Source organism: Aythya marila, assembly GCF_965140915.1.
Source record: "Aythya marila genome assembly, chromosome: 15".
In the NCBI taxonomy this organism is placed as follows: domain Eukaryota; kingdom Metazoa; phylum Chordata; class Aves; order Anseriformes; family Anatidae; genus Aythya; species Aythya marila.
Genome location: NC_139056.1, coordinates 4,391,086 through 4,415,366, shown reverse-complemented (window position 1 = coordinate 4,415,366; position 24,281 = coordinate 4,391,086). Strand labels below are relative to the sequence as shown.

General features: G+C 39.4%; 1 protein-coding gene across 4 annotated transcripts in view; it reads left to right on the top strand.

Moving 5' to 3' along the window:
* Window positions 1–24,281, top strand: part of CRAMP1 (cramped chromatin regulator homolog 1) — a 42,442-nt gene that overhangs the window by 2,378 nt on the left and 15,783 nt on the right. For 3 of the 4 annotated variants that reach the window (XR_014318524.1, XR_014318525.1, XM_082772430.1), the window contains exons 2-10: window positions 83–432; window positions 9,752–9,945; window positions 11,465–11,618; window positions 13,324–13,407; window positions 15,514–15,562; window positions 18,900–18,985; window positions 19,729–19,852; window positions 20,946–21,027; window positions 22,038–23,303. Coding sequence is in view for 2 of the 4 variants with exons in the window: in XM_082772430.1 (XP_082628556.1) it covers window positions 84–432; window positions 9,752–9,945; window positions 11,465–11,618; window positions 13,324–13,407; window positions 15,514–15,562; window positions 18,900–18,985; window positions 19,729–19,852; window positions 20,946–21,027; window positions 22,038–23,303 (2,388 nt within the window). In the remaining 2 variants the exon portion in view is untranslated. The remainder of the gene's footprint in view (window positions 1–82; window positions 433–9,751; window positions 9,946–11,464; window positions 11,619–13,323; window positions 13,408–15,513; window positions 15,563–18,899; window positions 18,986–19,728; window positions 19,853–20,945; window positions 21,028–22,037; window positions 23,304–24,281) is intronic. The other variant, XM_082772431.1, reaches the window with a different exon arrangement.

The following is a 24,281-nucleotide window of genomic DNA, read 5'->3' as shown; positions in this document are numbered from 1 at the left end:
GCCCAGGGGTTTCTCCCCCTCTCTGGTGGGCTCCCCGGCCTGACTTTGTGCCCCCCTCTTTTCTTTCTCTCCTCCCCAACAGGATGACGGTGAAACTGGGCGAGAGCAGCGGGGAGGAAGGGGTGAAAAAGCTGGGCAAGAGAGCAGGAGGAGATGAGGAGTCCCTGGAAGAAGAAGGGGCAGGAGGAGGAGGAGAGGCAGCTCCAGGCAGCAGCAGCACAAAGAAAGAAGAGAAGATCATCAACAGCAACACTAACAGCAGCCCCTCACCGAACCCCAGCTTGGCCCAGGCCCCGGCTGCCCACCAGCCCTCCCACAGCCAGGACCAGCATCATTTTCTCAGGTCCAGTGTCAGACCTCAGAGCAAGAGGCTGAAGAAGGATTCTCAGGCATCCTCTTCAGTTGGCAGCAGCACTGCTGTAAAAGGCAAAGGTACTGTATTTTGGAACCCTCAGAACACGCAGGCGAGCGGGGTGTGGGTCACTGTGTTTGGGGGTTGTCATTCTCCTCCTGCAGATGCCATCTTTTGTTTGGTTTTGGGGAAGGTGTTCTGGGGCTTGTTTCGCACAGTAGCTGAAATCTTCTTTGTGTCCCAAGGCTTCAGCTTCTCTGCTGCCCACTCTCCCGTTTGCACTTGCAAAAATGGAGGGATTTGGATGTGTATGTGGAAGAGGGAGAAAAAAAAAAAGCCCTTCATTATTGAAGCAAACCTTTAATTCCTGCATTTTGTCTCTTGAGTTTTAGGAAATCTCTGTATTTTGGTTAGGAAATTAGACTCTAACAAGCTGTGTAATCAGGTGGCTGCACTCTCATTTCTGTCATTGAATAATAACAAAATATTAAATGGGTGGTAGTTTAAAAAAAAAAAAGGGGAAAAAAGCTAACCACAAGATATTGATGATTTCTCTCATTTCTGTGACTGTTTTACTCAAGGAACTATTTTTGAAACAGTTGTGAAATACACATATTGAACTATTTATTTCCAAGGTTTTGTGAGTCACTAGTACTGCATTACTGGTTCAGAACAGTTAAGGGATTTTCATGCAATTTGATGTTTTTACTTTTTTTTTTTTAATAAGGTTGCTCTGTATACATCTATGTATGCATATTTTTACATACGTATACATGCTTTTTTTTACTTCAGCATTGAGGATGAGAATATGTTTTTTTCAAAGCTGTTTCTTCCTGAAGTAGCTGGAAAAGAGCAAGGATATTTGAATATCTTGGTGCTATTGTGTGTGCTCAGCAGTTACGGGCAGACACCTGGCACTGTAGCGGAGCTGAGCTTGAGACTAATTTTGGATACCTTGCACAAAAGTTCTTGTGTTATTTTCTGTTAAGTTTTGAAAAGAATAACACTTGTCGATTTCTTTAAGATTTGAAATAGCAGAATTTATTTTTGTCTGCTGAAACTAAATAAAACTCCACGTAGCATAAATATATATTGAACATTACCTCACTTTTTTGGTCCATTACAGTGGCATGCACTTGCTGGACTTTAGGTAAACACTAAGAATTGTGGCAGTGTTGTGTTGCAGTAAGAAAGCAGTGTTTTACACATTGCCACCTTTTAGTTATTGCCATATAATGTAAAAAATATTGAATTTAGTTGTTTCATAGTATATAATTGAATATAATTGAATATTTTCAATACCTTTATAAATCCTCTATAATCTCTTAAACTTTTTTGATCTAAGTGAACACCTTCCGTGTGTGGTATTGGAGGATAGAGCAGAAAGGCCTGCGTAAATTTTCTCCCAGCTGCATTAAACCAAATAAACAAACAGATGGAATACCCAGGAGTCTTTAGCTACAGACAATTATTTCAAGGGTTGTAAGTAGCGTTAAATGGGAGGAGATACTCCTTTGGAATGAACGTTACCCATAATGGCCGAGTGTAATAAGTGCAATTGCAGTTCCATTGCTTTGGAAGTGCGTGCACATGTGAACAAAATATGCGCATCTTGCACATGTGTACATGTATATTCATATTTTTGTATTTGTACATAAACATTCACTTATGTTTTAGAGGAGTGGAATGATATTTAATGAGGTGTATTGATACAGTTGAAAAGCAGACTCTGTTTTGCAATTCAGATCCCAAAATAACTATAATAAATGTGTGTATTAATCATACATGCAGAACAGGTTTTAATATTTCAGTAATCGGTCATAGATAGGCAATCACTGTACCTGACTATACTGTCAGGTTTGGAGAAACTTTCAGTTATTGGGGGAAACGGTCACTGGTAGAATGACAATTACGCTTTCACATTTTGAACTGTAAGACCAGCCACAGCTTTGCCTGGCTGGTTTAGATGTGAATGTATTAAAACTGATACTTCTGATATGGCTGAGATCGTAACTGTGAGATCTTGGAGAACAGAGCCATGGAGTGGAATCCTTTCTAATTGGAGCTCTTTACATGCAGAGACGCTTTCCAGGCTTGTCTGGATTCTCCCTAATGAAATGTTTTGTGCTAAGAAGTTCTAGGGGTTTGCATTCCAAGTGAAGCGTCCCTCAGAGCTAGCTTCCAGTAGGGAACAGGTTGAATAGTGAAGATTACCAATAAGGATTGTACAAAAGTCCTTACACTTGCTGGCCCACCAACTTTCTCCTCCTCTGTAAGTATAAAAATGATGAAGAGCTCAAATGCATTTGCAATCCTTTGTATCAGCTCCGAAAGTTGGAAGCTTTTGCATTTTGCATGGCACAATCAAGATGGTGACTGCAAAGGTAATGGTGCCATGGGCCAGCGGGAGTGTCAAGACCATGCTTACGTTTGGTCTGGTGAAACCAGAAACTTGGTTGTGTCGTGATCTTTCAATAAAGCTACGTCACCCTTGAAATTATATTAAAGTGGTCCTGCCTTTAGAATATGTGTATTCTAAAGTGAAGTCTCTTTTGAAGGCTATTATTAAGGAATGTGATCATTAAAATTAATTTCTTTCAAATTGTAGTTACACAGCAGGCATTGATTTATCCCAATCATGTCTTTAAAAGCCATTTGAAAATAGCAGTGTTTTCTAACAAATCCCTTATAATTTTTTTTTGCATTTATGCTTTGAGGGTACTCTATTGCAGCAAACAAATTATTCTCAAAGTAAACTTCATTGCATGCAGCAGGAAAAGTTTGCCTGCTCAACAGCTGCGGACTTTCTGACTTTATCTTACTATGGTTCAGAGAGGATATTTAATAATAATTCTCGAATTCTGCCTAGTAAAATAAATAAACACACTCCTAATTTTTGGATCTCCCTGATACAATGTTTAATTATGGATTTCTTTACTTTTTATTTTTGTTTTTTATTCTGGATCTTTGTGTACCGTTGTTACACTTTAACTTTAGAGCAAAAATGACGTAAAAATATTACAGTAAAATAAAGTTTGAGAACTGTTTAGCTTCTAAAAGTCACACCATTTTGATTGCTAAAAGGTTTATCAAAGTTTCTGTGCGAGTATCTAAATATATGTAATTTTTTTAGAATGATTATCTTATTTTCATATCTTGATCATCTTTTTATTATTTCAAGTTCATAATCTATGCTCTAAACAGTGGAAGTAGTGGAATAGCTTGGAAGTAAGTCTTTAAGTAACTTTTGTGCACGAAACCAGAGAAGGAACCTGAAGGATTGGTGGGGTGCAGTCAGTTGATTGAGAGCTCAAATGCAGGAAGGTTTTCTGAGGGAAAAGAAGCAGCCCCAATATAAGGTCACTGAAGAAAAGGCATTTCTAAGAGTTTACTTCTTAAATGCTGATAGGCCACGCTGTTGCCACAGGTTTTAAGGTGTGTTTTGCAGCACTGTGAAGCAATGAGTGGTGAAAACGTGTGTATGTTGTGACCACGTTAGTAAAAGTAAATGCAGACTGTGTTGCCATCGTATGCTGTAGATGTACTAGGAACTAAAGTAGGGCGTTCTCATTTTCATGTTTTTATTCATTTTCTGAATGCATAATGAAGCAGGGAGGAAATAGTAACAAAATCTAATGGTGACGAGCTGAAGCTTGAAAGCGTCTTTCATGCTGTTACTCTAGACTTATTCATAAAACGTGTAATAAGCAGTTTTCTTTAAAAATAAGTTACTCAGCTGAAAGCATTAATTGAATTAAAACATTCAATCTTTGGGCATTGCATAAAACTCACTGGAAAGCAGTTCACAGTTTGTTTTGGCCCAACAAAGTTGCATGTTCTGTAGTATGTGAATTAAATTAACTACTGGGTCTTCCTGTGGAGAGGCTGTGTAGACCAAGGTACCCAGTATATGTACTCGCAGTATGATTTTATAATATCTTTGCAGATTTGTATGCTGAAGAATGTATCGTAACCTGCATGTGAAATGCGATTCCTCCAGCATTATTTCTTTGGGGAATGAATGACAGTTTTAAAGACTGCTAGCACAGTCCCTCGTTCTAATATTCTTCTTAATTCTATCAATCTCATTTCCTGTTGGTACCTCTCTTCCCGTCCTAAACTGAGGTGCTTTCATTTACGCTTTTTTCCCCCGTCCCTTCCCCTGAAAGTGGCTCAGAAATTGTGCAGAGTCTCATTCCACACACCACGAGAGGAGGGTTTTGTTTGGTGTGCCCTATGCTGTAGGTACTGAGCTTTGAAAGGTGGCTGCCTGCAAGGCACATGGCTGCACAACCACATAGTTCAGCGAGAGCCTTGTACGAGGTGCTTACAATGCATTCTTCTCTTTAAGGGTGTTTTCTAATGGAAGAACAAGAGAATGAATTACTTGAGGTGGGGGAGTAACCAAATTTATAATAAACCACCATTATTTTTTACAGTCATGTTTGGTTAGCTCAGATACAACTTTATTTGATTGCTTGAATGTGCGCTGTCCATAGACAAGTGAGCCTTCAGTTCAGTATGGCAGTATAGTAACGTGTGTGTGTTTATATACGTATATATTTATACACACACGCACACACATACATATGTATCAGGAGTGTAGACTCCTGCTGCTAACTGGCACTGCATATGATTAAAAACACTCGACTATATCTTGCTTTTGCAAGTCTTCAAAATAGTAAGAGATGGAAGAAGCTAAATTAATTTGTCTTTGTAGGACATTGACATGTTTTAAATAAAACTTTGGATGTTAATTCGTAAGAGGAGCATAATACGGTGTGAACATACAACATGGCTGTACTGGATCAGCCTTCCTAGGAGTCCATGCCATGTGCCACAGAGGCATACAAGGTCGAAACCCACTTCCCAGTTAAAATGTTAATCCTCAGACTGAAGCATTGACATGCAAGGAATGTATTGGTATCTCTCCTTCTCTTGTCTGTATTCTCTTCTCATCTACAGTTCTTGGAGAGGAAAGCAAATTGGATTTAGCTGCAGCTTTGTTGGGTCCTTCCATGGAACAAATGGCTTCACTTAAATTCCTGTCTATCTGATGCATTTCTTCTCTGAAGTACATGATGTAGTATCTAACTTCGGAAAGATACATGGCTAAAAATGGGATTTGTTTAACAAATGACCAGGAAGAAAGTTGGGACATGTCTTGGCTTTTTTTCATTAAAATTGAGGAGTGGATGCTTACCGAGGAATGCTCTGCCGTGAGAATAGCAGAATGCACTTGGAAGCCATCTGGGAACTCTAGATTATTAGCACCCTGTCCAGTTCTGTTGGCAACAAATGTTTTGATGTACTTTCCAAAGACTGCTAAGCACTAGTACAGGTTTGTGAGGGGGAAAAATACTCAAAAGCGTTTTCTACTGTGGCCTTTTTAATGGCAGTCTTTGCTCAGAAATGCTTTCAAAGATGGTACTGTATAGTTCAACCTTGTTACTGGCTTGTATAGAATCTAAAACAAGAAAACATGTCGTGAAGGAAACTTCATGTCATGGTACAAGTTGGCATTTGCATCCTGTGCTTTGGAGAGGGAGTTCAGTGTTTTACACTCCGAATTTGGGTGACAACGTGCAAGAATCTGTGAAAGCATCATCTCATTTGTAAAGGCATTTCCTAGTAGATGTTCCCCTTGCATTTGACTGGTGACTCCTGAAGAAGTTCACATTTTGCAACTAACCCTTTAGAACACCAATGAGGAAACTGGACTGCATGTTGAGACACATGAGTGTAGTGGGGATTAACTGCTGAATGGCAGCCTCTAGAATCTGTAAGATACTAATCAGCTGGCATCTAGGAGCTGATAGTGTAAAATTGAAGAGTAGACACAAAGATGCTACCTACAGCCTAGGAGGATGAGTAGGCAGAGTGAGGATAACGGTCTTGTCTTTGTCTTGTCTGCAGTGATCACACATAAATGTCTGTATGTAGAAGAAGCACCTAACCGGGTTGTTTGAGTAAGCTCCCCTCCTCTCCAGCAGTTTTGCAGCATTTGTGGGTACGGCTGGCCTTGATGGAACTCTGTTTTAATGCGTTAGTTAAACTTTAAATAATCTGTTGTTGGGATTTAATGATGATTATCATCTGTCATTACTGACAGGATGGAAACTTGTTAGCTGTTTTGCCTATTACAAGAATCTCATACAGTAAGATTGAAACAATGAATTTATAGGGTGAGATGTAATAACATATGACTATTTTTACTTTTGCCTTTATCCTCAATTGTTTTATAATGTTATGTTTTAGAATACACTGCATTCCATTTCCTTACTGAGATCCAGTAAGCTGCAGAGTGGATTGTGGTAATGCAAGGATAGATATTACTGTGCACAGTAGCAAGGAAGATACTGCAAACACATGGTAGAGCAAAATCCTTTGTTCCTGGAATAATTGAGTGGCGTGTAAGATCTCTGTGGAGGTAACAAGATATTAGAATTTTTAAATCTTCATATGTTACTGTAAACATTTCTCTGGACAGTGATTTATTTGTGCTTAAAACAAAAAAGAATGTGATGAACTTCCCAGGATTACAATTTGTCATTGCAGGACTCTGTCTTGTAGAATAGTAAGTAAACCGAAAGGAATGAAGGAGCAGTATTGAGCTACGCAGCCTTGGTAGAAGCCAGATCATTGGAGTCCTTCCTTAGCATGTCCTGAGGGGAGGATCCTTGATAGAATTGTTCTTTTCATTTCATCTTTTACATGCAGCTAAGTGGAAATCCGCTGAACTTTATAGTCTCACTAGAATTTAAAGTCCTTTCTGATAGTTTTGATAGTCCTTTCTTAAGTTTCTATTAAAAACACTTCATGAAAACTTTGTGTACCAGTTATGCTGTACAATCTTTAGAAAATCCTTGATAAAATTTGTACTTACAGCATCTGACCTTAGGTTTTTACTTGATCATGTATACACAGATGATTAAAAAAATACATCTATATACCTATATCTATCCTATCTAGATCCCTATATAGATAATACCTATATGTAGATAGGTATAGATGTATATATTATAGGTGGTTCCTGTAAACGATTTGCAAGAAAGTTAGGTCTGCTATCAGAAGAGTAGCTGCACGGTAGAAATCTGTAGATGTCTTGTGATAAAGATGGTCTTTTGCCCTGGGAGCTTGCAGCAACAGGATGTTGTTGTACATTGAGGTTGAAGACTGATGTATTCACCTTTCTTGGCCAGAGATCTTAAACATTGAGATCTGTATTTCTTTCCCATGCAAATTGTCATATTCCAGTCTCACATTTACAGGGTGAAGAAACAATTCTCGGTCTGACAAAGAGCTGTTTATCTTCTCAGCCACCCGTTAAAGTGTCTCAGATCTTTCTAATTATTTTTTGAAGACTTGTCTTCGTAGTATCAGAAATAAATTGCTTAACTTTGTCTTTGTAGTATCAGAATTAAATTCCTTAACTTTGAGTTATTTTGTGATGAAGGTTTTAGGAAATAGAGGAGGTTGGTTGGTTGTTTTCCCCAGAAGTTGTTTTAGGTGAATTTTCTTATAGTTACATGATTCTATTTCATGCTTTGCCTTATTTGCTTCTTTGTGGTGGCAGTAATTTTCTTTGAAAGGATCAAATAACAGTTTTTGGAAATAAAAAATAACTTCAAAATGGTCACAATATCATAATATGTATCAGGTATATACTTATTGCAGGAAAAAAGTGCTTTCATGCATTTTACTCTGTTCTAAATTTTTTCATATATACTTTGTTGCTTGAACATACTGCTGCTCTAGGGTTTGGAGCAGTGTGGTTTTGTAGTCTCAAGGACCTCCTTTTGAAATGCAGCTGAGTAGTTACAGTTAAGATTTACATACAAGTCCTTCAAATCTTTAAATCAGAGCAAGCCTTTAAAAATTGATCCTTCTGATACTCTTTTTTTATTTTAATATAATTCAAGATTATCGAACTGGGATATCCTAGCTATGTAATTAACACAGACTTTGTCAGGTATGCAAACTGCTTCAGATAACTGAATTTCAAAAGATAACTGAGCTGAAGCCAAGTGCAAGGTCGTGCACCTGGGACAGGGCAAACCCAAGTGCAGATACAGGCTGGGCAGAGAATGGCTTGAAAGAAGCCCCGATGGAGAAGGACCTGGGCGTGTTAGTTGATGAGAAGCTCAACTTGTGCTGGAAATGTGTGTTTGCAGCCCAGAAAGCCAAATGTATCCTGGGCTGCACCAAAAGCAGTGTGGCCAGCAGGTCGGGGGGGGTGACTGTTGCCCCATGGCCTGCTCTTGTGAGACCCCACCTGGAGCCCTGCGTTCAGGTCAGAGACCTCCAGCACAAGGACATGGACCTACTAGGGTGGGTCTGGAGGAGGGGTCACAAAGATGATCAAAGGCGTGGAGCACCTCTCCTATACAGACAGGCTGAGGGAGTTCAGCCTGGAGAAGAGAAGGCTTTGGAGAGACCTTACAACGGCCTTCCTGTACCTAAAGGGGGCTACAGGAAAGCTGCGGAGGGACTCTGTCAGGGGTGTAGTGATAGGACAAGGGGTAATGGCTTTAAACTAAAAGAGAGTGTTTAGATTAGATGTGAGGTTGAAATTCTTTCCTGTGAGGGTGGGGAGGCACTGGAACAGTTTGCCCAGAAAAACCGTGGGTGCCCCATCCCTGGCAGTGTTCAGGTCCAGGTTGGACGGGGCCTTGAGCAACCTGGTCTAGTGGGTGGCATCCCTGGCCATGGCAGGGGGTTGGAACAAACAATGCTGATAAAGGCATTGTTCCAACAATGATCAACACTGATAAAGGCAGCCAAATCCGTATTCTCAGAAAAATTGGAGAAAATGTATTTTTGAAGTGTAAGTTATTGAGTGCTTACATTTTCATGGAAAAAATTGAGTGCGCTCCATTGGGTTTCTCCCTGGTTTCTGGATTCTGATAATCTGTTACAATGGCAAACCAAATACCATGCTTGGTTTGATTTCTCTTGTGAATAAATCACATATTTAAGGTTGGTTGATAATGTTTGTAATGATTAAACAGTCTTTTGAAGACTTACCATTCCAGAGGTGATTTTAAAATATATTTTATTCTTTGGAATTAACGTGTGGGGAATCTTGTTGCGTCATACATAGCTATTGAAGCTTCCAATCTTTCTTCACTACTTGCAAATTCCTGAATCATTCCCTGAGTGACTCCCTGAATTAGGTTCTTTGGGGTGCCAACAACTGACAAACATAAAATCAAGATTACATTTCTGTGCCTTTTTCCAAAAGCCACGTCAGAATCTGTGTTACAAAGAGGGACTGGGACTTGCCATCATTCGGATAGCTTGAATTATCCTTGTAATTTTCCCAGGTGGACGTAGTTCCTCCCTTATATGTTAATCCTCATAATGGTTTAATATTCACACCAGTCGTGTTTTTTGCAGCAGCAGATAATGGAGGATCTGCATCTGGTGGCACATCAGGAATTCCTGCCAGCAATCCTACTGCAAATTCCAAGTCAGCAGCAAGAAACCTGGGCTCCTCGGCTGGAGAGAAGGAGGAAGGAAAGAAGGTCAGACGTCAATGGGAATCGTGGAGCACAGAGGACAAAAATACTTTCTTCGAGGGACTGTATGAGGTACATGTAGTGGAAAATAACCAGCTTAGATGGCTTACTTTGGTATGTGGGTATTCCTAAAGAATGTTGATTTAATTGGGATTTGCAAGAGCACCACCCCTATGCATATATTGCATTTGTTTGTCTGTGCATATGTGTGTCTATGCAGTTGGCTATACAACAACTGTGGATCAAAGCCACCTTTCAAAACTGTCAAGTTTTTTTCTGAAATACATTGGAAATCCATGTGAATTTTACTCACGAATGTTAATAGAACCATAATAAAAAATGTTATTATTTCATGTATGAAGAAGTCAAGTCCCCATCTCAACTTTGAAAAGCAACACGCTCATGCTGTAATATTTGCAAAATAAGAAAATGCATTTTCTTTTAAACTGTCGTAGACACTGCAGTGTTTTGGGGATAAGCAGGCTTAAGCCATTTCAGTACTAGGGTTGAGAGACAAGGAAAAGTTAGGTCATCTCACTTTTTGTCTCATATGTTTTATACAATATGTTCCTGGATGTCCTGTTCTTACAATTATTTTTAAGAGCACTTCTGTTACAAAAACAGGTCCTAAAGGGGAAAACAAAATAAATGCTTATGGGTTTATTTGTTTGTTTGTTTGTTTGTTTGTTTGTTTTTAGTGGTAAGTGTGATTCATGTGTATATTTTGTGGAAAAAAGTGAACAATTAAACTGTTTTCTTTTAAGTCCCTCCATCACTGAAAGAACGTTTGTTTTCCTGCTTCGATTCATTTCATGCTGTTACCTTTCAAAAGAGGTTGTCATACTTTGTAGTCATACTTGAATCAAGTATTTGAATTTTGAGAAATTTTATGATACAGGAATTCAGTGGTAATGTTCTTAAAATTACTTTTTCCTTTTTTTGGACTCCAGGGATTTTATGAGAATTAAATAATTTAAGGGGACACTTAACGTGCCTTCTTTTTACCCTGAGAATAAGCTTCTAAATAACTTAGTGTAAAAGGGTGTTTTCTGCTTAAAAAACAAAACAAGAAAACAAAAGAAATAATCAAAACCTAACAACTCTTCCTTATTATTTGAAACTCAAATTTTATACCGCTAATAACCTGAATATGAAATTCACTGTAAATAGAAATGAAGCTATTAAATATAACATTTGCCCAAGTCAGAAGTGAAGGTAGGACAGAGGAGAGGAAAAATGCTGCAGAAAGTGAAGAAAGCTAAGTGAGAAAGTCAGTATTTTCAATTCTGGTACTCAGTGCATTTAAGCAAAGGTGTCTTTTAAAAGGTTTTTAGCAACTTATATTTCTTTATTTTGAAAAAAAAATCAAGAAAATATAATTTCTTTGGTATCTATAATACATTTTATATAACATAAAGGAAAACATTGTCATTCCTGTGCTGTTGAGTTCTGATAACGAAGACTTTTGTTTATGATCACTGAGATCTGATTTCTCTCAAGAACCTCAAAATCCCGTGTGTTGTTTCAGTTGTCCTATGACAAGGGATAAGTTTGGTTATGAGTATTTAGATTTGTTTTACTTATTCTTCAGCATGGAAAGGACTTTGAAGCTATCCAGAACAACATTGCCCTGAAATACAAGAAGAAAGGCAAGCCAGCAAGCATGGTGAAGAATAAAGAGCAGGTCCGCCATTTCTACTACCGCACCTGGCACAAGATTTCAAAGTACATTGACTTTGATAACGGTTAGTATGCAATGAAGTGGGCTTAGTGTAGAGCTCAGTCTTGTGAGTGTTGGAGTCCTGCCTTTTAGTGCCATAGTGGAGGGTAGGAATGAAGGAAATGAAAAAGTAAGTACTGAATAGGATATCTGTGAATATGATGTATGTTTATTAATATGACCCTATTGAGTTTTTTTTTTTTTTTCTTTTTTCTTTTTTAATACTTACTAAAAATGGTACTAGTGTCATTTCTTTTATATTAGTTTACCGCACCATAGCAACCTGGCCATGAACACCTCTAGGGAAGAGGCACCCACAGCTGCTCTGGGCAGCCTGTGCCAGTGTCTTACCACCCTCTGAGAGAAGAATATCCTCCCAACATCTAATCTAAATCTTGCCTATTTCAGTTTAAAAATCATTCCTCTGTGTCCTGTCACTATCTATTCAAGCAAAAAGTTACTCTTCATCCTTTTTCGTAATCCCCCTTTAAGTTTTGAGAAGCTGCAGTGAGATCTCCCCGGAGCCTTCTCCAGGCTGAACAGCCCCAGCTCTCTCAGCCTTTCTCCATAGGAGAGGTGCTCCAGCCCTCTGATCATCTTCGTGGCCTTCCTCCTCTGGACTCAGTCTAACAGCCCCACATCCTTCTTGTGCTGGGGGCCCCAGATCTGGACGCAGGACCCCAAGTGGGGTTTCACAAGGGCAGAGCAGAGGGGCACAGTCACCTCCCTTGACCTGCTGGCCTCTCCTCTGTTGATGCAGCCCAGGATGCAGTTCACCTTCTGGGCTGCAGGTGTGTTTTGCTGGCTTGTGTTGAGTATTTTGTCTGCCAGAACCCCTAAAACCTTCTCCCTAGGGCTGCTCTCAGTGAGTTCTTCTCCCAGTCTGCACTCGTGTCTGGTATTGCCCCCACCCAGGTGCAGCACCTTGCGCTTGGACTTGTCAAACCTCATTAGGTTCAGGTGGGCCCACTTCTCCAGCCTGTCCAGGTCCCTTTGGATGCCATCCCTTCCTTCTGGTGTACCAGCTGCACCACTCGGCTTGGTGTCATCTGCAAACTTGCTGAGGGTGCACTTGATCCCACTGTCTGTCATTGATAAAGATACTACACAGCACCGGTCCCAGGACACATCCCTGAGTTACACCACTCATCACCTGCCTCCACCTGGACACAGAGCCGTTGACCACAGCTCTCTGGCTGCGTCCATCCAGCCAATTCCTTGTCTGCTGTTTGGTCCCTACACTGTCAGTGCTGGTGTGGGTACTCTAGATCTTTTAGAAATAATGGTGTCTATATGATGTGTGTTGATGAGAAAGGGGGAAGGAATGATACTGCTAAAGACGTGGAATCTAGAATTTGCATTAAATCTCTAAGGTGCATTCTTATGCACGAAAGCCAGTATGAGTTTTGGAAATTTCTGACTTCTTAATTTTCATATAACAAAAGCTCTGTATGCATTTTCTGGGGACATCTGTACGTTTCCCTTAGAAATTGTGAACAGTTTTGTGATACTAAGGTTGATGCAACTGAATTAGCTCTATTTTGCATATTGAACCGTTGGATGTTTAAATTCTGTGTAACCACTTAGACTTGCCTTCAATAAGATGCTTGTCTCATCACTGAAAATCTGAATCATTTCATCTTTTCACAGTATACTCTAATTTTCAGTGTTGAATTGAGTAACTACAGTGTGGATAATGTCATCTCACGTGTACCTGTTTTGTTTTTCAGTGTTTTCTCAAGGGCTGAAAAAGTCATCCCTGGAGCTTTATGGCTTAATCTGCTATGGGGAATTAAGGAAAAAGATTGGGGGATGTAAGTATGAATTTCCTCTGACTGAATTTTTTTTTTTTTTATATGGTAGAATCAGAAGTGTTGTGTTATTAGGAGTTCGTGTTCATTGTATTTTATGGCAGTAGTCTGTGTAGTAGTAGTATTTTTCATTAAGTGTATTTGTATTTCTAAAGACGTTCGTAGTCAACTGCACGAGTCCCCTTTTTCTTTGACAGATTTCTTTAGCTTTTGCTATCTGTGGAATGCAGTGCACAGGTGACAGGTAAATGTGTATGCAGTTTAGGTTATCCATCTGTTTTGTTATTGAAAACTGTTTGCGCTCATGAGTATTTCTGCCTATACTGTAAAAATCTGGGATGGTACCGTCCTCTAAGTCAGTATCTAAATAATTAAATAACAACGAACACTGAAGATGAAAAAGCGTTACAAATCATAATCAGAAATAATAACCTTACCGGCTAACCAGAATGCATGCTGACCTTGTCCACCCCAGAGGCTGGTTTTGTCCATAAAGAGGAGTGTAGATGGATGAGTGTGCGCCTTAACCTGTGCTCCTGTCTTCTGCAAACTGATCAGTTGCGTTAGCAAGGTTCCTGATCTGAGGCTTAGTGCAATGTTGGCATGGTCTTTATGGCTTCCAGACTAGAGGGAGCTCTGATGTGACTTGGAGAATGGGCAAAGTAGAAAGCATTGTATGCTCCAGTCCCTTCACGTATACCTTATTTTCTGTGTACTTTTTTCATTTGTCCCCAAGTTTTTTGTAGAGTTGGTGTTAGAGTGAAGTACTACATTTCACTTGTTTTGCGAGAGGTGGAAAGTCATCAAAATACCTTGACTTTTTTGTAAACTCAAGCTAGTTGCGAAGTGGAAAAAAATTGAGGAAGTAGTGGACATGTACAACTCCTAAAGCAATTGTGATGCTTTTGCAGATTTTTTTTTGCTAGGTTATTTTCACACATGGGTTTTCATTGTACTGCATCATGAATTAGGCTATTTTCAACGTTCATACTGACTTTATTCTGTTTGTTCAAAGATCTCCACTATGTTAATTCATCTTGGAGAAGCAATTTTGAGCTGTTAGTAACAAGACAGTCAGAAGCAAGATAGATTGCATTGCCAGTATAAATTAGTATTAGTGGTTCTTCCTTTTTTCCACATCTTGCGTTAAAAGAATCAGCAGACCCTCCGTGGCTCTGACTGGGAATGAGGTTTTACACGGTCACCATGGCAATGCATGCATACTCTGTGCTTCGGTCTTTTTATAACTTTGGTACTCAGTTAAATGTTTTACCCACTTGAACAATTCCAGTCTCTTCAAGACCAAATGGACCTGAGCAGCAAGTCTTTACACCTAGCTTATGAGAGATCTTTTCTACAGCTGGTGAAAGTAGTTTCTTTCTCCTCTTTTTGTGGTTTTCACCCAGTCCTGTTTTCCCAGAAATAGGGGTGCCTTATGTACAGCTACGGAGAATTAAAAGCATGTCAGGAATGATTTCAGTATTGCCAGAGGGATGTTAATTGTTCAGTAAATAGGTTTGGGCATAACATAGAGAATAGAAATCAAGTTATTTTAAAATGTTCAGTATAGCGCATGGAAGAAAGGTGTAGGTTATACTTGCATTTTATTATTTTTATTTACTTTCTTTTTATTGCATCCAGAGCTGCGAACGCTCAGTGCTCTTTCATTATGCTGTGGTGCCTTAGCAACAGAGATTGAGCAGGCAGATGAGGAAGCTTTTCTTTTAACACTTCAGAGTCAGAGTAACGCACAACAACCTGGGTGAAGCACTGGAACAGGTTGCCCAGAGAGGTTGTGCCCCATCCCTGGATGCGTTCAGGAGCAGGTTAAGCGAGGCCCTGAGCAACCTGATCTCGTGGTGGCATCCCTGCCCATGGCAGGGGGGTTGGAACTGGATGGTCTTTGAGGTCCTTTCCAACCAGAGCCATTCTATGAATCTATGTCTGTAGCACCTAAACTAGGATCACTTAATTAATCCTTGAGTAAAATGTAGTTTTCATGCAAGGCAAGGACTGTGTAAAGCTTGTATATTATGAAAATAGAGTAATAACAGTCATAACTATATCACTTTAAGTTCTAATTACTATTTTATCCCTTTTCATGTAAAGGTATGGATGACAAAAATGCAGCTAAACTCAATGAGCTCATTCAGGCTGGGTAAGTAATAAGTTATTCCTGAAACTCAGAAAACTGGATTGTTCATCAGCTTAATTGTTTAATTCATCATCCAGAGTCTAGGGTACTATTTTTACTTTTTTGGAGTTGGAGTTTGACATTTGATATTCTTAGTTTCTTTTGTATGTTTTTTTTCTCTCCCTTTTTCCATGAAGCCATTAATTAGGTAGAAAGGATAGGTGAGCTTTAAGAAATTCATTAAAAGAGAATTCTTTACAGAAGTTATGGCATTACAAGTATGTTAAGTATAGGGAATATAGTTCAATATAGTTCATCTCCAAAAGTTTTGCCAACAGTGCTTCTGAATCCTGACTTTCAGACATGCACCAGCAGTTCCAGTGTGCTTGTAGGCCACAGCCCTGTAGTCACTTCTGCATCTACTTTATTTGAGGATGAGTAGTCTCTTTCACTTCAAGAATGAATTACGGGCAGTGGGGGTTCCTTTTTGATGACAATGTAGTTTTAGAATACAGAACTGTTTAGAAGTTGCCATACTACACAAAATGAGGGAATTTTCTGATATTTGGGCATTTTTTTCTAAGTAGTATTGCTTTTATAGTCTGTGGATTCTACAGTGAAGTATCTTTCAACAGCTGTCATTAAGGTGTGTGATCATTAAACTTAATTTCTTCCAAATTGTAGCTGCTCAGCAGACATTGGTTTGTCCTGAACATGTCTTCAGAAGACATTTGAAAACAGCATCATTTTCTCTATTACAGATCCCTTTTTATTATTGGCATTTGTCCTTCTAGGGTACATTATTGTAGCAAATTATTAATGAAGTAAACTTTACTGCAAATAGGAGAGAGCTGCTGACTTTTTGACTTCACCTTACATAAACTGGCTACTTTTTGTTGCACCTTCATTGCTCACAAATTGAGTTCCCAAGTGAGTGCCTTACAGTTATTCCTTACAGTTACTAGGCTTCATTCTCCTGAGAGCTGCACTCTGTACAGTGTGCTGTTGTGTTGCAGGTCGTGAATGTCGTTGTTTTTGAAATCACTTGTTCATTCTTTTGTTAATTACAAAGTTTGAAATTAGAACAGAAATCTTCGTTTAGTTTGGGCTTTGTACAAATCAGAAAATCTTACCAGTAAATTTTTTTCATATAATGAAATAATATTTTAAACAAATTGCTTAAATTTGAATTATCCATTAAAATGACCCAGCCTGAGCCTTCTTTCCCTAAGAAGTTAACTTTTTGTACATCTAGAGTTCAGGTTATAGGCAGTCATTTTGGTCCCTCTTTGTTGTACTGGAGAGCTTTTCTAGTACTGTGTCATCTAAATAGTCTAAATCATAGTAAAGGAGATTTTTAGCAAGCTATAGTATTAATCTAGCACTTGACATTATTGAGGCCTGAGTCACTGTAATTAAATTGCCTATGAGGGCTAATAATTTGTGTGCAGTCTAACTGTTTGTTCTATAAAATCCAGTCTTGTAACAAACCATTTTGAAAGTCAGAATCCTTCTAGTTGAAAATATTACTCCTAAGCATCTTCTACCCAAAATGTAGAGTGTTTATAAATTTTTACATTCTTGGGCAGTTCAGAAACACTTGCTCTTGCATAGGCTTTTTCTCTACAATGTGGAAGACTCATTGTTGCTTCCTTTGTTCTCCTGCATCTCTTACCCTAGTTGTTGGGAAACTTTGTTGTTCATACCGGCATAAACTGTGCAAGAAAACGTGCTCACATTTTCATCCTCATTAGCACCAGTATGCTTGCACTATCTGAATTAATTCCCTACATGTGCAGGGCAGCCCTGTGTCTTCTCAAGCAAATAAATTGCATATAACCCATTATAAATTGCATATAACCCATTATATAAAGCTTTTTCCTTCCATCTCTCTCGGTGGCATTAGAATTCTGTGATCACTCTATTTGTAAGCAGTTCTTTTTTTTTTTTTTTTTTTTTTAGTTCCTAGTGTTTTTTTTTTTTTTTTTTTTTTTTTTTTTTTTTCAAGTCTGATACTCCTCTCCCTCTAAGTACAATGCAGTCTGTGCAGTTTGTCACTATGGAAGTGGTTGTTTAGAAAGTAAGAATAGGGAATGAGAACACGTGATAATCTCCTGAAGCAGGTAAACATCAGCATAATTAGATTGGTAAGAAAGATCAAGAGAAGCTAAAACTATGAGGATCTGTCTGGCAGTTTGTTTGCAGGATGAGTCTAGACCCTGGAATTGCTGACTTTAATTCGGTGTTTATATTTCTTGTGTTACACATCAACTCAGGCTTTCTATAATAATTGTCTGGTGTATGAAAAAATGACTGAGATGCTCATAGCAAAACCATGTTGAAAATATTCCTAGTTAAACTTACAACCATGGTCACAGGTAGCAGAGAGCACTTGAAAATTAAATCAATTGGTTATTTAATATAATGGCAGAATCTTTGTGTGAAACGTCCTTTTTTGGTTAGTGAAGCTAAGGCCATTCAATGCTGTGCTTCTATGTCTTCAAAACTTTGACAGTTTGTAAGATCAGGCTAGTGGATAGTCTTTAGTTTGCAGCTGCATGAATCAGCGATATTTCAGAAAATAGATCAAAGTTTAGATATTTTAAGTCCAAGGGGAATGTAAGAATTGTTCTGTCAGCTTTTGTAACTGATCTGAGTAGTTCAGCATGCTCAAGACAACACTGGCCCACACAAGTTGCTTAAAGAATTTTTCACAAACACGAAGTTGGGCAACTGTGAAAAATGAACTTGGTTAGAAACTATGGAGAATCTGAATCGTTATCTGACCAGTTTTTGTTACTAGTTTTTTATTACAGTAATGATATGTATCTGGGTTGTGTGATTAGAATACGTAACAAGAAACAAAGCTTTGGGGCAGTGTGTTAGAACTGCTCAGGAACCCATTTAAATAGATTTAGAGCAAAGGTTTCTGTTTCGTTTCACTTCTAGGAGTGAAAAATTTTTATTTAGCTTAGTTTTTGCAACCTTTTTTACATTTGATTAAAAAAAAAAAGTAGACAAAATATAAATAGTTCTGGGTATCTTTGTAAACTTATGGGATTTGTGGATGAATGTTTTTTTAAGAAAAGGAAACAATTAAAGAAATACCATAGATAAGCATCTGGTAAAGCACTGTGCCACTGGAAGACCATTTAAAAACTTCAGACTGTTTTTCTATTTTGCCCTTTCTATTTCTGCCCTCTTTTTCTATTATGCCCTTGTGAATCTGCACTGTAAATCCTTAAATGTCTTTGTTCGTTTCTATAGAGATGATTGTATTTGACTGTGTGTCACTGATAGATACATATTCCCAAACTTTTGGTAATGGTGCCTTTAAATACTTCTCTTTCAATATATCCAGGGCTACAACTGTTCGTTACAAAGGCAGAAACCTTCGTATCAAAGCTCCAATGTGCAGGGCTTTGAAGAAACTCTGTGATCCAGATGGTAAGTAAAAGATGCTGAAACGTGAAAGAGTTTTAACAGATGGCTGGAAGAATATGAGAGTAGGCCTGTTTTGATGTGTGCATCACTGGCAGGGGAATTTGTGCTATTTTGCATTTGTATTGGGCACAAATACGTCCCCATTGTTTTTACATAATCCCGTTAGTTTGTGTAATCCCACTAACTTTAAGATCCACTGAGCTCTTTAATTCTTAGTGTACAGTACTAGTGAAATTACAGAAGAAACAGCTACACAGGACAAGATCACTACTGCTTTGCCAGGTTTCCATTCACTATATTCCAAAATTAGTCTTCCTCCTGTGCCAGTAAATAAAGAGCAGTATGTTGTTTAGCACTGAACATTTAAAAAAAAAAAAAAAATAACCTTCTCCAGTTCAGCTGTGTGATTTCTCTTTCTCTCCCTCCCTCAATCAGTAGAATCAGTGTAGTTTAAAGATCTGAAATATTTTACTATTGTACTTGTTTGGAGTTTCCAGCAACCTGATTTTGACAGTGCTTGCTCAGCTGAGAGCTCTAGTACTACTGCAGTGGCTGGGGGGGGGAATTGCAACAGGAGTAAACCTAAGGAAGCAAGTTCCCTCCATGGCTGCAGCTGGGTTGCTTAAGTCATCTGTAGATGGTGCTGATATCTGTGATGCTTTTTTTTTTTTCTTCCATGTAATTGAGCATATAGCATTCTGCCTGAATTTTCCTTGCTTTGACCTTTGTGCTTTATCTCCCTTCAGGCATTAGTGATGAAGAGGACCAGAAGCCAGTACGTCTTCCTCTCAAGGTTCCCGTGGAGTTGCAGCCACGAAATAATCATGCATGGGCTCGAGTGCAGAGTCTCGCCCAGAATCCACGGCTTAGGTAATGAGGAGCTGATTTTAGTGCTCAGTGAAATGCAGGGACGGTGTTCTAGCATCTTGCTTTCCCTTCAGGGTTCTCTTTGTGATCTAGATGGTGCAGTTGATGATGCAGTTTGCCTAAATGTACTCAGTCTGAAGCCTTTGTACAACCAGAGCATATGATTTGTGTAGATAGTGAGATATCGAACTTGATATTTAGTTTACCATTATTCTTTATACCTTTAGATTTGAGTAATGATAGGAGACACTGGAGTTGGAGATGAATATACTTGGTGCCATTTACACCCAGGTGTCAGAGTGCAGGTAGAACAGAGACGTGCAGCGTTAGTGCTACTGAAGTTTGTATTGAACATGCCACGTGACAGAGGCATGGGGAAGGGATGTGAAGCAATGGTTGGAGGTGCCTTCTCTCCTTTTAGGCTGGGAGTCTAAATATGTCAAATGCAACACAGTGGTAGCAAGAAGGAAGATACTTAGCTTAAATTCCCCCTGCAAAATGTAGTTGGTGCTGTTGTTCCAGCGTCATCAGTGTTTTTTCCTTTTAGTACTTGTGGCTGGTCCAAAACTCAAGGCAGAAAACAACCAGGCCTCTGTGATGCTGATTTCTCTTTCAAATAGAACATTTCAGTATAGTGACCAAATACCATGCAGAGAGGAGAATGAAGGTTTGCAGTGTAATGTTTACTTTGCAAAATGCTTTCAGTGCAAAAAAGTAAAAGTATTTTGTCCTCCTTTTTGTATATTTCATTTGATAGCTTTGTGCCTTGCTTGCAGTACTGCAGGTTAGCGAAATCTTGCCGTCTTTTCTCATCTTCTTGCATCTGGAGAAACTAGTACCTTGAGTCACAGCAATCAGATTTGTCTGATAGGCTTTCAGATCATTCACAGTTGTGAGTTACATTTTAATGTTGCCGTTATTTTGCCAGTGTTTTTTTGTTGCGTTGTTTTTTTTTCTTACAGTTTGGGAGTGGTAGCTGTGCTCTCTGTGCCACAGAATGCCAGTTTCTTCCCTTAATTCCTATTCTAGCACTGGGGGTCTGATTTGAATTTCTGCTGACATTTTTATCTGTTCCACTGCTTTACCTTGCATACAGGATGATTGTGGAGTTGCATCGGAAGGTCTCCAGCCTCATTGAGTTCCTGAAGCAGAAGTGGGCTCTCCATGAAGTACGCATCGTATCCTTTTCTTGTTTAGTCTCTGTTCTGTGTGCTCTGTCCTGGAAGCAATTCCATTCCCATTCTAGGTTCAGCTTTACATCAAAAATGTGAGTCTACCTAACAAATTTATCAGTTCGTGTTTGAATAATAACAGAAGTCAGCATTTCAGCATCACTAATGTAAAGGAGTCTTTTGTGGAAAATTGTGCAGGATTTCACTTCTACCTCAACTCTTCTCTGCTGTGGTCCTCTGAAAAACTAGTTAGTAATAAGTGAAGCTCCCTGCCTTTATTTCATTGCCTTAAAAAGTGGGTGTGGTGTGTTTCAGCACAGATGGGTGACTGCATTGTAGAAGCTTGGATAATAACTGTTGATTTACAGTTTCAGCAAGGAAATTGAGAATGGATCTTTCCACTTGCTGTACGCAGCTTCAACAAACGAACATTTAAGCTTCTTTAGGTAGCTGCTGCTGCCTGTTAAGTTTTTATATGCTGTCCGAGCCACAGAACTCATTACAGAGATATTCCTACCTCTGAGCCTAGATCCAAGGAGTAGAAGCAGACCTGTGAGACTAGCTGTGAGATAACAGCCATGTATTTTCCTGTTGACTGGTAAGCTGTATCCTGTTCTTAGTCCTCTAGTTCAGGCATCTTTCTTTAATTTGTGAGCCTGGAAGAAGTTTCACGTAGCACTTGAACTTTGAAAGATGCCAAAATATGTGAAATGAAGGCTATTGTGCAGAAAGGGGAGTCTGTTTCACTATGCAAGATTTTGTTTTTTCCTATTGCAATGCTGTTTGAAGCAGACACTAGTGATTTTTTTTCTGGACTGTAGATTTAGTTTGTGCCTGTGTTTTCTATATAGTCCTTATCAACACAGCAAGACTAATTTCTGATCAGAGCCCTTATATCTATGCTGAATAGAGAACATATCCTTGATCAGCTACTAACTTAACTTGCAAAATAGGCCATCAAATACTTGTTATGAGAGGACAGATGGTGGTTGTAGTCTTTAACACATCTTTTTTAGCGTAAAACACTAGAGGAACGGCAGCTTCAAGACTCCAGAGACTCAGAATCAAGAGGTAGCTTCTCAGAGGAGAAGGTGATGCTCCATCTCTTTCCAGGAGAGAATTGTACACTCACTCCACTGCCTGGGGTAGCCAGAGTGGTTCACTCCAAGGCTTTCTGCACAGTGCATTGGCAGGAAACTGGCAAATGCAAACAGAACACAAAAGACTCTCACTTACTGCCCCCTGCACAAATCCTAGGTATACAGAGTGGTCAGGGAACAGCTAGGGGACAACTAAAATACACGCGGGGAACAGAAGGTAAGAGCGTTGGAAGGGCAGAGAGCACTACAGAATCAAGCAGAACCCCTCATCCCACAGCTGAGGCTCCTGCAGGCACTGAAGATGGCTCCCCAGAGGCTGGTCTGGCAGAAGGAACAGCCTCAAATCTTGGCATCACTAACTCCCTCAGCAAACCACCTTCTGGACTTCAAGATCCAGGAGGGAACCATGAGAAGCTGAGCTCAGTGGCCTTCTGTGTGGAAGGCAGGGAGGCCTTGGCTGGTGACCAAGCAACTGTACCAGCATCGTGCAGCACAGCTTGTGCTTGCAGTAAGATCCCTGATGTCGAGGAGCTCTCTCTGCTCGATCCATTCCCACGGTACATGAAGTCCTGTCAGGACCTGATTGTCCCAGAGAAATGTTCTTGCACAGACAAACCGCATGGGAAAGACTCTGCTCCAGCAGCTGGCGATACTTCTCCTGTGGCTTTTCCAAGCGGGAGGAGCACAGAGACATCTGAGTCCTGTTCGCAGCTGCTGAGAGGTGGTGTGGCTTCACCCAGCAGTGGCCCAGCCAGATGCGAAGCTCAGGCTAGCCACAGCCAGGGTCAGCAGCTTGATGCTTGTACCAAGGAGATTACAGATGCAGTAACGGAGGATTCTCAAGAGAAGCTGAGCTCCTCGTTTCCACCTCCACCTCAGGGACAATCTAGTACAAAGTCTCTCAAGGATGACCCGAGCCGGCTCTCTCAACAAGTCAGAGAAGAAGGATGGAGTCTACGAACTTCCGAGAGCCTTACGCTGGCTGAAGTCTACCTCATGATGGGCAAACCGAACAAGTTGCAGCTGGAATATGACTGGTTGGCTGTCTTGGAGCCAGAAACCCAGGATGCTAGGGAGCAAACATCTGAATCAAGTGCTGTTCCTGCATGTACCACTTTTCACAAGCAGAGACTTCTAAACTGCCTTTTAAAACTCATCTCTACTGAAGTCAATCCCAAACCAGTAAGTAGCTCTTCTTTATGCTCCATATGCTAAATATTACTTGATCTGGGGAATAATTCCCGTTGCTGTTCTCATAGTAAATCAATGACCAGCTATGTCAAGATCTTGGAGTTTCCTATGTTTAAAAAGAAAATCAAAACCGATTGCTACAGGGTAGACTTTTCCTCAGTGTGCTGCACCTGCTTTTCTAACATGCCTTTTAGTTTCTTGTTTGGCATGAGTCAGAGTCTCAGTAGTATTACAGTGAGCTCAAAAGATCAGACATGTAGGTGTTTTCTCTTCTCTCTCATGTTAATACTCCAAACAAAAAACATGATATGAGGCAGTTATTATTTGCAAGTGTTTTCCTGTCACTTCAGCATACTTTGTCTTAATCAAAGCCGAGTCATACACCTGGAAAAGATTGGCATTACTTTAGATATGCATCATTACATATATTCCAATAAAAAGAAGTAACCTTTTGCTTTATTTGTCAAATATCACTTTATGCACTCTGTATTTCAGAAAAAGAGGTAGATACACATCTTGTGGCAATGAATGTCATAAGAGTGACACACCCATTCAAGGGAAAAGGATGGTATTTACTGCCTAACTGAAAGTGCTGTAGACTTTTTTTGAAAGTTTCATCTCTTAAAACATCTGTTTCATCAAATAATGATACGAACCATAATATTTTTGCCACAGGGTACTTCAGCAGAGAAAGGATTGCTTGTCTTGATCCCTACAACTTTCTCAAGATAATATGTAACAAAGCCAAAATGGTCAGCTGTTCTGGGGTTCATTCTTTTAAATGAATATTACAGGCATAAAATTAACTGTAGCAAATTGCACTGCAGTCAAGCTTAGGTTGATAATTTTATGCTTGTGGTTACACACAGATTTTTTAAAAAGGGAGCATTTTCTAGAAAACCATATAAACAAAAAGGAAGTCAACTGGATAGGCCTGGAAAATCAGTAAAGCACCTTGCCATGTGCTTC